Source organism: Camelus dromedarius, chromosome 18 (assembly GCF_036321535.1).
Source record: "Camelus dromedarius isolate mCamDro1 chromosome 18, mCamDro1.pat, whole genome shotgun sequence".
Taxonomy (NCBI): domain Eukaryota; kingdom Metazoa; phylum Chordata; class Mammalia; order Artiodactyla; family Camelidae; genus Camelus; species Camelus dromedarius.
Genome location: NC_087453.1, coordinates 22109755 through 22127521, shown reverse-complemented (window position 1 = coordinate 22127521; position 17767 = coordinate 22109755). Strand labels below are relative to the sequence as shown.

The following is a 17767-nucleotide window of genomic DNA, read 5'->3' as shown; positions in this document are numbered from 1 at the left end:
CCCTGGTTTCCATATCTGCCACTCAGAATTGAATGGTACGAGGATTCGGGGAATGAGTGAGGAAAGCTATAAATCATTGTGATGCATTCAAGGCAGGAGAAGTGGCTAGGGAAGAGCCTCTGTGTTTATTAGGGAAGCACAAGCTTGCCCAGAACACCCAGCTTCCTCTGCTTTCATACCACGGGCCAGAGCAGGGTCACGTGACCACCCCTCACTGCAGGGGAAGTCCGGAATTCAGCGACCAGGTCCAGGTTGTCCTGATTGTCTTGGCCTTATGCCACACTTGATTCAGCACCTGGGAAGGCTGCCCTTTACAAAATCAGGACTGGGTTAGTAAAGAAGGCACAAAGCAGTGGTTAACAATGTGTGCAGATCACCCAGCCCTCACCACAACCCTGTGCGGTCAGTTCAGTTATACCCAGTTGTTACACCTGTTTCACAGGTGAGAAAACTAAGGCACAGGGCAGTTAAGTAGCCTGTGCAAGGTCACACAGCATAGCCAGGATTCAGACCCACAAAATCTGACCCTGAAGCCCCCACATGACTTCTCTCAGGCTCCAAGGCCCTGTGGATGAAATCTGGTTACAGCCACCTCTTGCCCTAACTGGACGCAGAGGGAGGCATGTCTCTCAGTCTGTATTTATCCAGACAAGCCGGTCAGCAGCAGGATTTCTTAGTAAGGGGCTTTAAACAAGGAATTTGTAGGTCTGTGGCCTTTTCTCCCTCAGCAGATGCAGAAAGAGCCAATAGCCCGAGCTCCCCCTGCCTCAGGACAAGGGCCCTTCTGGCCATGCCCCTGCTGCAGTGAGATGGAAAGCCTACTAGATTTGATACAACATTGTAAAATGATTATAAATCAATAAAAAATGTTAAAAAGAAAAAAAAAAGAAAGCCTACTAGATGTCAGCTCTTTCATTTCTTATATACTGTGCTTCAGGGTCAATCCCATTTAACCAAAGGGCTCTGTAGCTCTAAAAGGGCATTGAAATTGAATGGTATGTGAGTTACAGCTCAATAAAGGCATCAAACCTTGGGCCTCAACTATCCTAGGTCCTTCCCTGCTCCAGCCAGCTGTGATTCCAGATGGAGGTGTAACCCTTCAGCCCATCAGCATCCTGTCACCTCCCCCTTCCCATCCCCCACCCAGAAATGCAAAGTGTGTAAGTTCTGTACAACAGAGGGGGAGGGCTGAGTCAGAGTGCCCTGGGCTCCCGCCAACTGCTCGCATCCCTGCCTCCCCCTGCAGTGGTGTTTCCCCAGGATCTGCTGGAGAAGGGCCTGGAAGCAGACAACTTCGCCATGCTGGGACTCGGGGATATCGTCATCCCAGGTAACGGGGCCAGAGTGGGGGCCGCAGTGCAAGGGGTGGCAGGGGAGTCCCTGGAAGAAGACTGGAACACAGCCTTGCCGCCGGGAAAGGGAAAGAGAAAAGGTTTGGCTGGGGGCGTCCCAGCCCCCACCCCTGGTCAGCCTGGGGTTTGGTGAAGGGGTCCACCTCAGCACACATCGTAGAGTGCCAGCCCTGTGCCCCACCCTGAGCAGGCACTGGAGGGACGGTGGTGAGCAAGACTGCCCTCACGGAGCTTCTGGCTGGGTGATCAGATGTCATTCACGGACTGCAGAAGTAAATGTATATGACAGACTGAAATACACTCGAAAAAGCACATTCCGTGACAGTCTTGAAGGAAGCTGACCCTCTCACACACCTACACGTGCACACACCCCTTCCACATGTTTGCAGGGAACACAGATGTGCTAGGACTGCCACAGTCCCTTTGGTCCTCCCCACCCCAGTGCCGGCAGGGCTCCAGGGAGAACGTGCGCTGTGTTTGTGGACACGGGCGCTGTGGCTGTGGGCTGCTGTGTCTGCAGCCTTGGCAGAGGGACAGGTGGCATGCATCTACTCGTCTGCATGAGCTGGCCTTTGAGCCCATTATCTGCATTTGGGTGATAGCGTACCCGTGAATATGGGCACAGGTGCCCCTGTGTGCAGTCCTGAGCATTGGCATATGTCCATGGGGGCCTTGCCACACCTTCGGGGCACCAGCAGCCCAAACTACCAGTGAGGAGACTATGAGCAAAGCTGAGCCTCCTCTCAGGGCGGCTGAAGTGGCTCAGGCTTGAATGCTGTGTCCGCAAGATCTGGGCCTGGTGACAGGGGCAGTGAACATCCGAAGGGCATGACTTACTCCCCTGGCTGCAGAGGCTCACAGTCGGGCAACCCTGGTACTTACTTAAAGGAAGAAAGTTGGTTACAAATTAAAAGCCAGCTTATTTTCCAGTGTAGGAAGTAACAGTTCTTCTAGCAACGTGGGGTCTACAGGCACTTCTGTTGTGGTACTCTCCTTTTGTGTAAAGGATGGTGGAGAAGCAGAGCCTCTCTCCTTTACTGGTGAGGAAGCTGGGCTCAGAAGTGAGGGGGCTCGCATGAATTCACACACTAGGAAGCACCAGGGCCAGGACGCAGCCCAGGTCTGTCTGACTGCAGTAAAGTTCAGACTGTCAGAACTGCTCTGCGACAATAGTAACAATAACGTGATCATCACAGAGCTCTCATTTCTCAAGCACCTGTTGTTTGCCCCGTGCTCAGTGTTTTTTATACATTGTCTTTGCTCCTCCTGGCAGCTGCCGAGGTAGAGGGCATTTCCTTTTTACTGATGGGAAAACTGAAGTTCAAAGAGACTTGCCTCAGGCCTTGGGGCCGTGGGGGTGTGGTCTGGAGCCCCAGTGTTCCCACCGTTCACGGGGAGACCTGCTTCCCCAGGAGGCAGCCCCATCACACTGAAGAAACAGAGTCCCAGAAGCACTCGGCTCTCCCTGCGGGGTGGGATCTGTCACAGGTCCCCGCAGACTCCCCAGTGTTGGCCGTAGTTCTGGGCTTGAGGCCTGCTCGGGACGTCCCTGTATGTGTGCACATTCCTGCCTGTGTCTGAGTCTCTCGGCAGTCACAATCGGGGAGTTACTGCACCCTCTCAAGGAAGAATGGGTTGTGTCATTTTGAGGCCCAGGTGGATTATGACAAGTGAAAGCTCTTGGGAGCTCTGACCCTGAATTAGGTGAGGAGCAGTTGTAGAATTCAGTCACCAGGGGGCACTGAGTTCCCAGCCCTGTTTCCAGAAATGCCACTTTCATCTGCTCTCCACCCACCAGCTCCCTCACAGTCTTCAGTGAGGGCTAACTCATTTTTGTGATTGAAATTAATCATGTTACCAGTCAGTGCTTCTGATCGGCACGGAATGTTTTGGTTCCTGGGAGCCTGTTTTCAACGACATTCAGCCCTTGCTCTGAGCCAAAGTCAGGGAGACAGACGCACAGATGGATGTGATGTTTGTGGAGCATACAGAGGCTGGACTGGCTGGCTATGTCATGAGGACTCAGGCTTCTAGGGTGTCCAGGCTGGGTTTCAGAGTGCAAAGAAGAGCACAGCGGGTGGACAGAGTTAACCATCCCCTCCCGAGCTGCTACAAGGCCTCCTAATGATGGGCTTGCCCCTCCTCTTTCTCCCTCCAACCAAGCAGCCACCACGGGGGTCTTTTTCAGAATCTGTTTAGGTTATTCACCCACTTAGACCTCTTCCAGTGTGTCCCTTTACTCCCAGGATGAAGACCCAACTCCTCTCGTACCCATGGGGCCCTATATGACTGGTCCATTCCCAGCATCTCCTCCTCTGGGCTGCAAGCTACTGGCTTCTTGACCCCTGCCATACCTCCTGAGCCCTCTTTCCTCAGGACCTTTGCACGTGCTGTTCCATATCCCTGGCAAGTGTCACTTTGTCACAGAAGCCCTCCTTCCTCCCTACCTCCCCCCAACCTGAGTCTCGTCCCCTGATAGACCTTCCCGTGACACAGGAAGTACCCTTTCACAGTTACAGTCTTAATGTTGATTTTTGTTAATATTCGATCAGCATGCCTACCCCTCACCCCTGGGGCTGGGCTCTGAGAGCAGTGGGTTTGCTTCCCCCTGTATTGCCTGGAGTGCCTAGTACTTAGGCACTCGATAAATGTTTGAGTGGATGGGTCCAGTGGGACATGCTGTGGTGCTGGGAGGTGCCAGGTCAGTGTGGTCCCAGGGACCTTCTCATTTTTCCAGGTGGCCTGATGGTAGAGAAACAGGATTTCTGCTGGCAGTTGGTATCATTAGCCACACCCTTGGTCCCGATGATTGCTCCATGACTGAGAACTGGGGACTCAGGACTGAGGCTGGGGATGCAGTTGCGTGTTGGTTCACGACCCTACTTCCACCACCGTCTAACCCTGGCTTTCTCCCCGCAGGAATCTTCATCGCCTTGCTGCTGCGTTTTGACATCAGGTGAGCTACGTAGGAGCCCTAACCCTCAGCTTCCAGGAGCAAGGGGCCTTCCCTGAGCAAGGAGGTTCTCTGGGGTTCTTGAGTTTGCAGGAGCCCAAAGGAGGTAACCTGGGGGACCAGACCCTCCATCCCCACAGTGGCCAGGACAGTTCAGATTTTATTTGTGTTTTTCATTTTGAGGTTCTAAGTGTTCAAAGAGCCTGTGGCTTTAAAAATACATACATTTATATATGAGTCACAGGCCAAGAGATTTAAACCCAGAAGGTCCTGGTGGTACCATGGTGCTTTTTCTCACTGTGTGACCTTGGCAAGTGAAGTGACCTTTCTGAGCTTGATTTCTCATCCTGGAGTTAGTGGTAAACAGAAGCTGCTACCTCAGGCTGACCGAGGGAGTGCTGAGCACAGGCTGACCTCAGCAGCTCTCAGGGAAATCCAGCTGCAGGCGCAGGCGTCATCATTATCGTTTTTTATCAGCTTGGGTCAGGTCACCATGTCCCAGCTGCTCCAGCTGTTCCCCACCCTCTGCTTACTCAGACTTTTTTCAGTTCATTGTAGAAAGTGAGCACAAGGGAGAGGGAGGGGGGCCAACTTGAGCCACCACTTAAAACAGAAAAGGTAGTATCATGTTAACAGAGCTGAGCAACTGGGCTTGCCGCCAGCAGGTGGCGCCCAGGCCTCCCAGTGGAGGGCTTGCTCTGTGTGCTTAATTTCAGGGTGGTTTCTGAACATTTCATAATCTCCTTGTGCCCAGTAGTTGCAAAAACAGGAATGATGTCGACAGTGGTAGTGAGAAACTCGGTGCCTGAAATCCAGTTTGCACGTGAAACTTTTCCCTACTCACATAGATCTGGGTTATTAGGGTACCAGCCCTCCAGACCTTGTGAGCACATGGGCTTACTGACAACCTTCGGAAGGGACTTGGCCTATTTGTATGCAAAAGCACATCTGTGCCAGCTGCTCTGCTCTTGGCTGTTCAGAGGTGACACAGAGTGAATCCCTCGAGAGTGTCCAGGCCGTTTGCTGGAGACATAGATTCAGCTGCCAGCACCCTCAGAAGAAGAATCTCATTGCTGGCCTGGACTCGCAGGATAAGCATGCCCTTCAGAGCTGGTCCCAGAATCTGTGCACCATTCCCGAAGGGAGTCTGTTGTTCTCCCAGCTCTCCAGCAGGACAACTGTCAGTGTAGTTGCAGCTCCAGGCTCAGAAGCAGCCAGAGCCAGGAGGGAAGGGGGTCAGGAGTACAAACGTTGCGGGCACACGCAGAGGTCCTGAGCTGGCGTTGAAAAGCAAAGTCAGGTGATGGCAGTGCCAGATTGCCTGTGGGTCAGCTCTTCTGAAGCTGAACTTGGATGAATCTTCATGCCCAGAAAGCCACTGGCATTTTATCCACGTGGTCAGCATCCATTTAGTATTTACAGGGAGCTACTGAACTTTTAGATCTACTGCACTTAGAAGAAATAATTTAGCTTTACAGTTTCTATATCAGTGATCCTCAAAGCATGACCCACCTATATCAGATTCAAAATGCAGATCCCCAGACCTGTTACATCAGCCTCCCTGGGGACTGGACCTAGAACTCTGTATTTTTTTTTAGCATGCTTTCCAGGTGATATTTATGCTGGCCTAAGCCTCACAGCCAGTGATCTAGGTTATAGCATTTGATATTCAGCCACCAGGGGGATGGCTCGTGGTTTTCCCATTTTGCAGTTGAGTAAACAGAGGCTGGGAGAAGGCAAGTCACACTTAGCTGGGGCAGTACCAGAGTGCACGCCCACCTCCAAGCCTCCAGCCCAGAGCTCCCAGCCTCCCCGGACAGCCCCCAGGGCTTCCCTGGCTCCTCTCCTCAGCAGGGATTTTGCCGTACCTGTGCCTCTGTCTAACCCTCCTCCTCTTCCTCCCCAACGCCGTCCCTGAAGCTTGAAGAAGAACACCCACACCTACTTCTACACCAGCTTTGCAGCCTACATCTTCGGCCTGGGCCTGACCATCTTTATCATGCACATCTTCAAGCACGCCCAGGTGAGCAGGACTGTACTCAGCATGTCGGGAAGCTTGCACTGCAGGTGACGGGGACTGACTTGTCACACATATGAGCAATAGAGTGGTGGCAAAGCAGGCAGGTCTGCGATGCTCTTGGCCTTTCCCCCCAGTTGTTGCGAGATGACTGCCACCGCCTCAGGCAGCACGTGCACATTACTGACGAGAAGGAGGAAGAGGGATCCCAGCCATGCCTGCCGCCTTCACCAGGAAGGCAGACCCTTGCTCAGGATCCTCTCAGCAGATTCTTGCCCACATCTCATGGGTGGCCTCAGCTGTGATGTGGCTAGAAAGAGTCTGTGACTTCTCCGCTTCGGTGGTGGGGGTGGACAGAAGAACGGGATTGGGGTGGGTGGGGGATATCTCAGCCTGTTGTCCAGCCACCAGATGAGTGATGGGGTGTCGGGGACCCCCTCACTCCCTCCCTGGGTGGGCCAGGCTCTGCCTCCTTCTGCCAAGATGGGAACTGAGATGCCACGGAGTGAGCCAGGGAGGGGAGAGAGAGTGGGTACGATTGCTCTCTGCTGGAAATAAGAGCATGTCCCGTGCGCCAGGCTCTGCTTGGTACTTCATGAGAGTCCTGTGAACAGATGAGGGAGCTGGAGGTCAGGGGCTACAGGGCAAGTATGCTGAGGAGCCAGGATTCAAGCCTGTGCCACGTGGAGACCAAGCCCAGGCTCTGAACCCCCAGCCACGAAAAGGCGGTATGGGTGGAGGCTCAGGGAGCCCTGCTGTAAATCCAGACTCCATTATCAATTCCTGAAAACAGAGAATGAGCATAAATAATAGTAGCCACCCTGGAGTTGTCTGAGGATGAAATTAGTTAATACAAGTAAAGTGCTCTGAGCCAGGCCAGGCCCAGTTAGCACTGCTGATCCTTCTCCACCCTCCCCTCCTCCCCTTCTCTTTCCCCCTCCCCAGACCGCTGGCCACAGAGGAGCCACCTTTGAATTAATCATAAGAGCTGTTGACCAGTTACTCTGTGCCAGACACTGTGCTAAACCCTTTTGCTCATTAACACATTTAGTCCTTTGATATTTTCACATCTACAGTCTGTATCTTTGAAGTTTATACTAGTATCTTATAGAAGGTCCAGGGTCCCCTGGCCCATAGTTAGAGAAGCCAAGAACCAGTAGGGAAGTACCTCTCATTCACCTCTGCTCTAAGTGGCATCAGGAGCTGTGCAAGCTGAGAGGGGCATGCACTGGGCAAGGAGGGCACAGAGAGTGATTGGGGGGCCTCTTGGAGGTCTCCAGCTGTCAGCCCCATCCGGGTCCAAGCCCAGAGCTGTTCCCCTTGTGGCCACCAGGTGGCAGGCTTGCCTTCTCCCTGAGCTAGACTCAGAGAAGGTAGCTTTCACACAGGCTCTGGGCAGAGGTGGGAGAGGTGGCCCTCTCTGTGGGGAAGCTGTAACCCAGAGAGAAAAGGCGCCTTCCCCAGGTTACACAGCAGGTCAAGTTGGGCCCTGGCTGGAGCCCTGGACTTCCGGCCCCAGGCCTGTGCTACTCGCCAGTAGCAGCCCAGCCGTTCTCCCCAGTCATCCACATGCTCATCTCCCTGAAAATCTTTCTTGGGAAGGGAATTGGGACACCAGGGGAGCCTGTTCTTTGAGGTCGCTCTTCCTCTCCAAGACATAGGCAGCTCCAGCACCAGCAATTCCCTAGGTAGGGGTCAGGTCTACCTGTGTGGTCTTCAACCCATTTGGCCTCTATCAAAAACCCACTGCGAACCAGGGAACTAGCAGCCTCCTAGAAGGGCCCTTAATGGTGATCAGGTGTCCTCATCGTACAGCAGGAGTGGGAAGCCCAGAGAGGAAAGTGGCTTATCTGTGGTCACACAGCAAAGCCAAGGCAGGATGGAGAGCCAGGAGTCCTGACCCCTAGCTCACTGCCCCGAACTGTCCATCCCAGCCTCTCCTTAGCACTTTCTTTGGAGAGATCCATGGTGCCTTGAGAGGAAATCAGAGAACAGGCTCGTATCCCTCTGATACTGGCAAACTCACTTCCCAGAGGAGCCCCTCAGTTGGTGCCAGCTCTTAAGTGAGGATTTAAGCCCTTGGTGGGGCCAAACATCCGCCTACCCTCCTCCCAGGAAGCCCTCTATTTTGGCCAGTCTGGTCTTGGTGAAGAAAATACACTAGACTTAGAGACAGAGGAACCTGGGTCCACATCCTGACCCACTGTGTGATTTAGGGCAGATCCTTTTTCCTTTTTTGATCCTCAGTTTCTTCCTCTGTAAAAATGGGTATAAGGAGATCTACTTTTCAGAAATGAAGTTTTAATAAGTTTGTTTACTTCATTTTTACTTCATTAATTTTTGCTTTTGCCTGCATTGTTTTTTTTACCTACTTTTGGGGTGTTTATTCTTTTTCTGGCTTCCTGATTTGAAAGTTTATATTGTTTGTTTCAGGTCTTTCTAATAAATGCACCTTCAGTTATAAATCTTCCTCTGAGTGCTGCTTCGGCTGCCTCTCACAAGTCTTGTATAGACCTTTGTCATTGTGATTTCTGTCGCTCTTGACCCAAAGCCTATTTTATAGTGAAGAACTGATGCAGCAGGAGAAGCTTGGCTGCCCGGGTTCAAACCCAACTCAGCCACTTACACACCCTGTGTGACCTCAGGCAAGTCATTTCCACCTGTCTGAGTCTCAGTAGCATCATTGGTAAAACTCAGATCCAAATGCTTAGCGTGTCACTGGGTACAAGGAGAATATATATGAAGTGGTGTGGTTCACAGCCCACCATGGCTCGGCTCAGGCTCAGGGCACTGGGGAGCCCTGTTCTCAGCCAGGTGCTGGCTTTGCCTTAGGAATGAGAGCCTCTCACCCTCGCCCTAGTCCTCTCTGGCACAGGGCTTAATTTTGTGAGCACCTGTGAGGAGGCCTGTAAATACCAGGCCCTCTTCTGAGCACCGGGAATCCAGCAGTGAACCAGACAGCTGTGGAGCTTGCTCTCACGGAGCTGACAGCCTAGCAGAAGAGAAACTCCAGGCTGTAATGGCACATAGATGTTCCCTTCCAAACTGCCGAAGAATGCTGGGAAGGACTGCAGGGGGCCCCGAGAGCGTGCAGCAGGGGGCCTGGTCCATGCAAGTGAAGGCGTCCGCACAGAAGTAACAGCAGAGCCGAGGTCTGGAGGAGGAGGAAACTAGGCACAGGGAGGAGGAACATCCCAAAAACAGCATGTGCAGAGGTCCTGTGGCTGGAGGTGACAAGACCAAAATTGGACCAGTGTGGCCAGAATAGGGCAGGGCAGGTGAGGTTGGCGTAGGAAGCAGGGATCACAATACCAGGAGCATTGGGGGCCATAGAAGGTTGAACAGCAGAGTGACGTCCAGCTTTCAGATGCTGCAAGAAAAAGGATGGCTGTAGAGTCTGGAAGGCCCAAGTTCAGTCCCCAGTTTGCCACCTAGGCCTCCGAGGCCTGAGTTCAGTGCACACAGTACATGAACAGAGCCTCTTACTGTAGTTGTCCCGTTCTCCAAACCCAGCTTCACCAGGAGTCTCCTCATAGGCTCTGGGCCCAGACCAGCTGGGCATGAATCCTGGTGGAGCCAGTGACCAGCTGGGTGACCTCAGTCCAGGCCACAGCAAGTGCCCTGTACCTAGAAGCTATGCTGTCATAATCATCGTCATTATAACAGCGTCTCCTGGAGCATTTGTTAAACATGCAAACTTCCAGCCGCAGACCTAGGGAGCAGGGTCTCTGGGGATAGGACCAACCCAGGAGGCTGCATGTTTAAATCTGATGTTGGGGACGATTAGGATGCTGTCAGCCGGACACCGGAGCACCCTTAAAGCCCTGCACACTTGAGTCGCTTTGGGTTTCTTGCATTCCCTCCCAGGGAGGAACAGCCCTAGTCTAGGAGTCGGGAGCCCCGGGTTTGGGCCCAGCCACTGACTTGCATCTTGAACTCAGGCACACCTGGGAGCGGGGTGGGGTGGTGGGCAGGGACCTGAGTGGGTGTCCTGCCCAGCACTGCCTTACCAGCCTTGTCCTCTCACAGCCTGCCCTCCTGTACTTGGTTCCTGCCTGCATCGGCTTTCCTATCCTGGTGGCACTGGCCAAGGGAGAAGTGACGGAGATGTTCAGGTAAGAGGGGACGGGGGCAGACCTTTGCACGGCACAGGTGCACCTGCGACAATGAGTGGAGCCTGCCGGGGCTGCCTGTACATGTCTTCCCACCGCCAGCCCCGCCCCCCGCCCTTTCCACCAGCACGTGGGTGCCAGGCCTGCGGCACCAGCAGAACCTTTCTGTGGGCTGGGAGCCAGGGCAGCACAAGGCCTTGGGGCTCTTGAGGCAGCCGTCACACCCAGATGCCAGCTGAGTCTTGAGACGGGACTGGCTGGTGTAGATCCCCCCTCCCCTCAGCTGCCCCACTGTGAGGAGCCCTGGGTTCCCATCCTGACTCAGCTGCCATGGGATATCAGGCATGTCCTTTCCCTCCCCTGGCCTCAGCGTTCACACGTGGGTAATAGAGGGGACCCTCGTGTGATGGAAATGCCCCAGATAAGAAGTCAAGAGTCAGTCCCTGTACCACCACTTCTGTGGCTGGAACCCCCAGCAAGCTGGTTTCTCTCCATGTCATTCCCACACATACCCTTCTCCATGGCCATGTGCACACCTGCCACACCCGTGCACAGCCGCACCCAGACCCCAAGGCGTGCATGATTCGGACAGGTGTCTGCTCCCCGGCAGCACCAGCCCCACCTGCCAGGGACCCAGAAATAGCTGCCAGCTGCAACTGATGCTGCCCACTTGGGGGCCTTCTGCCCGCTCCACCTGCCTGGCCTCCACGTTGTCCCTCGAGCTCCTGCCAGAGCCTTTTGTGCACCTGGCTGCCTTCAGGGGAACCTGTGACTCACCCCTCCCCCGTACCTGCCTCTGCCCTCCCTGCCCTGCCTAGAAGCCCCAGGCTCCCGGCTTGCCCGCCCATATCTCCTGGCCTGGCAGCGCCCTGTGGTCTCTGAGGCAAGGCTGGGGGTGAACTTGGGGGCAGATCTTGGAGAGCTTTGGGGGCAGGGGTGGGACCCAATCTGATCCCAGAGCTCAGTACCGACCCTCCCCCTCTGCTCGCATCCAGTCTCAGCCCCCAGCCAGGACAAAGAGTGCCTCCTTCACCCGTTTGGTGCTTGGTTTCTCTAAATGTTCACCCACACAGGCACTCTGCCCCACCTTTCTGCCCCCCACCCACCAGGAGGTCCTTAGGTTGAGGCAAAAAAGTGAATGCTCTGACCTCTTTCTGTCCCTCTTTCTCCCTAATTCTCCACCTTATTCTTGATTTTATTTTTGGCTTTATTGGCGCTCCCCTTTTTTTAATCATTTACTTCTTTAAAAATAGGTAACACATTCACATGGTTCAAAATTCCACAGGGACAACCCCCTCATGCCCCAGCCACCCAGGGACAGTGTCTCTGTCACTCGACACTCAAGAGGTATCTCTACACCTAAAAGCACATGCGTACACACATCTTGCACAGTTGGTGGCGTTCTCGGAGCATTCTGCATCTTGATTTTTCACATGACGGTGCATCTCAGAGCTGCCTCCACAGCAGCACGTGCACACGAAGGGTAGGCTTGTTTCTCTGCGCAGCTGCAGAGCGCCCCCAAGGCTAGGTGCATCTTTTCTTTTTTATTCTGTAAGTAACACTGACTTCTTTCCACAGAGTTTGCAAGTGCAGAAATAGATAAAAGTAAGACCCAGTCCTGCTCCCTGCTCCTGGGAAGACAAGTCTGTCCTCCCTTAGTCTTTTCCTCTCCATCTCTCTTTTCTGTCTCTCTGTCTCTCACACAGCTACGAGTCCTCGGCGGAAATCCTGCCTCATACCCCGAGGCTCACCCACTTCCCCACAGTCTCGGGCTCCCCAGCCAGCCTGGCGGACTCCATGCAGCAGAAGCTAGCTGGCCCTCGCCGCCGGCGCCCGCAGAATCCCAGCGCCATGTAATGCCCAGCGGGTGCCCACCTGCCCACTTCCCCCACTGCCCCGGGGCCCAAGGTAGGGCAGACACCCCAGCTCCAGCGTACGGGGCAGGGAGCATTGCGGGGGCAGGCGGCACGAGGCGCTCCTCCACCAGCACCAGGCAGGCCCCCAGCCGTGGGGTGGGGGCGCAGGGCTCCGGAACCTCGGTGTCCTCACCAGCCCTCAGGGGCTCACAGGAGAGAGTGGGCGTCAGCAGCCCTGGTCGTGCGGTGGTAGGTGCTGTTCCCACTCTCTGTACACCTGGACGAGTCACTGTCGTCTTTCGGAGCCTCTCTTTGTTCATCTGTAGGTGGGCACATACCTGCCTCACAGAGTTGATCTGGTGAGGAGATGTGGGTATTGTCCTTAGCATGAACTCACTTGCTCAATAAGCCCATAGTAAGAGCCAAGTCAGAGTGTCTGCCTTTGAGAGTGGCACCTCGCCACTTGCCACTAGAGCAACACCCCCCAGGGCGTGTGCCCTGGGTGGCAGCCCATCTCCCATAGCCTCATCCGGCTGCCTCTTTTTCCCCCACTCTCCAGGGGAAGGTTCCAGAAGCTTAAAGTTGGTCCGCCCAAACCCAATCTCTCCTCCATTTGCCACTGTCCTTGCCACCCCTTGGCACTACCAGGCACTGAGAGGGCAGAGGGAGCAGCTTGTCTGAGGAGGGTGCACAACGGGGCCGGCCCAAGTGCTGGAAGGCGCTGGGTTGAGGATGTGTGTGCGCAGAGGTTTTCCTGTGATGGTGGGGAGGGGGACACAAAGATTCTGCTCTTCCTTCCTCTAAGTGTGGTTGTGTTGTTTTGTTTTGTTTTCTGATCAGTTATGAGGAGTCAAACCCTAAGGATCCAGCAGCAGTGACAGAATCCAAAGAGGGAACAGAGGCCTCAGCATCAAAGGGGCTGGAGAAGAAGGAGAAATGACACGGCTGCTGCCTGACCCTCTCAGGGTGGACCGCGCAGGCGGGGATGGGGGCGCCCAGCACAGGCCGCAGGCAGAGGGTCCTGCCACGGAGGCTGGCAGCTCCAGGAGAGGGGCAGGGGCAGCAGGGTCCCCCCCAGCGGGGGCCTCTGGGGCCTGGTTCCCTCTCCCCTTACTCTGGCCTCTCTGCTCCTCCCCATCCCTTCTAGCAAAGGAAGCCCCCCATTGTCCCCACCCACCCAGGTGCCAGTGGGAAAAGTGGGTCTGATTTTTAGACTTTTGTATTGTGGACTGACTTTGCCTCACATTAAAAACTCATCCCATTGCCTGGGCAGGCTGCTGCACTTCTGGAAGTTTCTCACCCAGTATCTTGCAGTAGGTTTACTAGCTGTCACCCTCCCACCTAAAGGCTTTCCTGTAAGCCCTTCCCTGGGAACTGGGGACTGTCACAGCCCGAGTTGAGACCCTGACCTGTGGGCCCCTCTGTCCCGGATGTCCACCCGGTCCCTTGCCAGTATGCCAGCTCAGCACCCCAAGGATGCCCTCTGGCCAGCAGAGGGGGCCCATGGCCCTCTCCCCAGCCATCCAATTTCCCTCACCATGTTCCCCCCCCAATACTTGGGGGCAGTGAGGGTGTTAGACAGGTGCTGGATGCCTCACTTACTAGGGGAAAGGTCAGGAGTAGGGGGCGGCCATGGTACCAAAAGACTGACTCAATTCAGCAAGGGGACCAGTATCTGTAAAGCCAGGGCAAGGGGCAGGGCCTCATGGGCCCTAGGGAAGTTTGGATTTTATTCCCCCGCTGGCAGGAGCCAGTTTCCCTGGTCCTGATGTCCATATGGCTTCAGCTGGAGACCCCTTGGACTGGAGATGGAGGCCCCACTGTTCCCATTCTGCCCATTCTCAGGGTTTTTTCCAAAATGACTACCACAGAGCCAGAAAGATCCTGATTCTAGGAGCTACTCCCAGGGTCCCTGGAAAGGCTGGGGTAGGGGGGATTGGGCCCAGTGCTTCTGAGAGGCCATCCAGGCCCAAGAGCTGGAGATCCAGCTCCAGGTTTCTCCAAAGATTTGCTGAATACAGCAGCCCTAGCCTGCAGGAGAACCCCCAGTGGACCAGGTGAGGCGTGGGCACATCCCTCATCTGCCTACCTGATGTGGAGTCACTGGGTGGAGAAACTGAGGTGGGAGTGGGTGGCCTCTGGCCTGAGACTTCAGGCCTTCAACACCCAGCCCAGAGCTCTCCCTTGTACAAGCTCCAGGTTTAAAGGCTGAAAATGACAGTGGCCTTCAGACAGTATGGAGGCAGCTAAAGGACAAGTAGGAGCAGAGAATGGGAAGTATCACTGTAAGAGTCTCACTAGGTATCAAGCACTTCAATATGGGATTTCATTCAATTCTCATGCTGTTGGGCTGTGCGGGTGCTCATATTAGCTCCCTTGTGCAAATGAGAGAATTGAGGCAGCCTGCGCGTAGACATGGATTTGACATTGAGCAATCTGAATTGAATCCGGAGTTCCTAAGGACTCAGCTACTCCTCTGCAGAGCCCTGGGTCTGAGTCACTGCCTGGTATGCTTGAGCGAGTTATCCAGCTTTGAGCGAGTTATCCAGCTTCTCTGGGCCTTGGATTTCAGGGAAATGGAAGGAAGGGTTGGAAATCTCAAAAGCTTCTCCTAGCCAAGGGGGTCCCTTTCAGGGGCTTCTCAGATCTCTGCTGACTCTAGCCACCTCCAGAGGGGAGACCGTGTGGTCCTGGAACAAGGCCTCTCTGAGGGCGGCAGATGGGGCAGGCAGCCCAGGCACACAGCGCGGTTGGTTCTGCGGCCCAGAGCCCACAAAGGCCTCATTGAGTCACCGCCAGCCCCCGGCGGAGGCTGAGGTGGCAGTGGCGCCGGGCGCCTGCCACCTAATGACCGTCCTGGCCCGGCCAGATGTTCCACAGACCTCGGCAGCGGCCGTCCAGGGCCCGCCCGACCAGCCGGCACCGCAGAGGCCACTCTAATTCCAATTAACCAGCTTCAGCTGAGCAAACAGCGGGCAGCGGTGGCCCAGCCCGGGCGGTAGGCCCGGCCCGCAGAGCCTCCGAGTCTAGACTCCAGATGTGAACCGCCACAGCCAGAGTCCCATGGAAAAATGGCACCAGGCCGGGCACGGATTGGGCCTGCACGCCGGAGAGGCAGGGGTGGGTGGCTGGGCAGGGCCTTGGGTGGGCCTATTGCCAGCCTCACCCCAGGGTGGGAGTGGATTCTTGGGAAACTGCTCCAAAACCCCAAGTTCTGCCCCTGATTTGTTAGGTGTCCCTCCCTGTGGCCCCAGTCTCCCTTGACTATAGTAGGTGAGAGGGAGCCACTGTAGGGGGAAGAGGAAGGCCAGCCCTGCTGAGAGCTCCAGTACACGCTTTCATTTGTATTTGACATGTGCCTAGCATTATGCTATGTATTTTAGAAATACTTGTGTAATCATAACAACCCTGTGAGGTAGGTACCATCATTTTTACAGATAAAGGAAATTGAAGCAGACAGACAGTGCCCTGGGGAGATTTGAACCCATGGTGCCTGGCATCCAAGAACCATGAAGTTCACCACAGGTGCTGTTTGACATGAATCAGGATACTGGATTCCGTGTCCCTGTCTTGGGGCAGTGTCAGAGAGGAGGGTCGGCGTCTGACAGCAGTGCTGGCTGCCAAAAGGTGACTGGGGCAGGCCTACCCGTTCTGTCCTGCTTCCTTAGCTGTGAAATGGGAAAGACCTTCCCTCGCCCCAGCTGGCTCCAGCTTTGCAGAGTAAAGCCTTGAGATGCCCTTTCGAGGCTCCAGCACCAGGTATGAGCTGGGGACCAGTCAAGCCCTGGGGCATAGCAGGGAACACACGTCAACCGCTGGTTCTCAGCTGACATTGTGATCAGGGAGACAGACTTGAAATCGCCAAATAAATGGATAATGTCAAGTGAATGATAAATGGATAATGCCAAGTCAAGCTCTCAGGCAAGAGAGGTGCCTCCCACAATCTTGTCTGGGGGGGTCCCTGAGCGGCAAGGCCAGAGCCTGTGAGATCCAGGTCAGAGTTCTGTTCTTGCACAAATGGGAAAACCAAGCCCCCCAACCCCCAGACAAAAAAATGGCAAAACTTGGAGGGGGTCTCCCAAGGTGTGGAGACCAGAGGCGGGGCCTGCTGCTCCCCGCTCACCCAGCTCTCCCACCGCTAGGATTCCCTCCCTCCACGTTCCAGGCCGGGTAGTGGGAGGCGGAGGCTGGGAGGAGGCAGCATCCTGCCCGGGTGCGTCAGGAAGGGCCGAGCGGGAAGGAAGGCACCACCCCCACCCCCGCCGTGGCCACACCTGGGCTCTCCAGGCGGGCAGGGGGGCCCGGGCCGGCGCCTGGCTCCAGCGAGTCTGGGCCGCCTCCCCACGCCGCCCCGTGGGGGCCGCCAGATGGGCCGGCCGCCCGCCCAGCGACGCAGGCAGGAAACGGCCGCGGGGCCTGCCAGAAAGGCGGGGCTGTATGGGCACGCCCCCTTAGGGGAGGGGCCGGGCGCGGGGAAGGCCGAGATGGTGAGAGCTTTGGAATCCGGGCTCTGCCACCTACTAGCGGGGTTTTTTTTGGGGCATGTCGCTTCCCTTCTCTGTGTCCCAGTTTACCCACCAGTGAAATGGTGCTGTTTATCCCAGCTCTTATCACTGTGTGGCCTTGGGGCAGTTTTTTTCCCTTCTGTTCCTGGGTTTTCTTACCCGGAAAATTGGGCGACAGGGACGGGCCGTCTCCACTGAGATATAACTGAAGGAAGAGCTGAGCTTTTGTTTCCCTCCCCACTTTTGAAACCTAGCACCTGGCCCAGGGACCTAAGAGTGACACTCCGTATTTGGTGAATGACTGTTGACTGTCCCAAGTGTGGGACAATCCTAGGGACCTAACACACAGTAAGTACTTCATAAATGGACACACATTATCTTGGGTCCACTGCTTACCAACCTTGTGGCTTCAGGCAAGCGGCTGCTCATCTTCGAGCCTCAGTTTCCTCATCTATCTTATGGGTGTCCCTGAGGATTAAGTGAAATAATTCACAGAAAGCACATACACCAGGTCCTCAATAGACGATATTTATGGAAGAGTCTACAAGATGTGTAAAAAAGAGATACTATTTGGGTAAAGTTGAGTGCAAGAAAGATACAAAGGACCTGGGTGACTTAGGAAAATTTTACTGTACATGTAATCTTTTGTATACTTTGTATTTTTTTTAATTTTGAGTTTTAAAAAATATATATATAATTGAAAATAAGAATAAACCCAGCCCTAGCAGAAAGAAACATTAACTACTATCTCCATCTGGCAAAGAAGACATCTAAAACTCAGAAAGAGTCTGTGCCCATGATCATAAAGAGCTAGGAAATGGTAATGATGAGATTTGAACACAGATTTGTTGGACTCCAAACTAAATACAGAGGAATGAGGAAAGGAAACTCATTTAGCCATCTATACTATTTCCAGGAGGGGAATCCCAGTCGGAATAGAGAGAAGAGGTCAGCAGAGTGAAAAAGAGTGAG

At 54.6% G+C, this 17767-nt stretch overlaps 1 protein-coding gene across 3 annotated transcripts in view; it reads left to right on the top strand.

Moving 5' to 3' along the window:
• The window catches only part of HM13 (histocompatibility minor 13), a 36327-nt gene extending 22765 nt beyond the window's left edge, over positions 1-13562 (top strand). The window contains exons 8-13 of one of the 3 annotated variants that reach the window (XR_004130949.2): positions 1247-1330; positions 4272-4308; positions 6226-6328; positions 10352-10437; positions 12141-12342; positions 13131-13562. Coding sequence is in view for 2 of the 3 variants with exons in the window: in XM_031434021.2 (XP_031289881.1) it covers positions 1247-1330; positions 4272-4308; positions 6226-6328; positions 10352-10437; positions 12141-12287; positions 13131-13230 (557 nt within the window). In the remaining variant the exon portion in view is untranslated. The remainder of the gene's footprint in view (positions 1-1246; positions 1331-4271; positions 4309-6225; positions 6329-10351; positions 10438-12140; positions 12343-13130) is intronic. The other 2 variants (XM_031434021.2, XM_031434023.2) reach the window with 2 other exon arrangements.
• The last annotated feature ends 4205 nt before the right edge of the window (positions 13563-17767 follow it).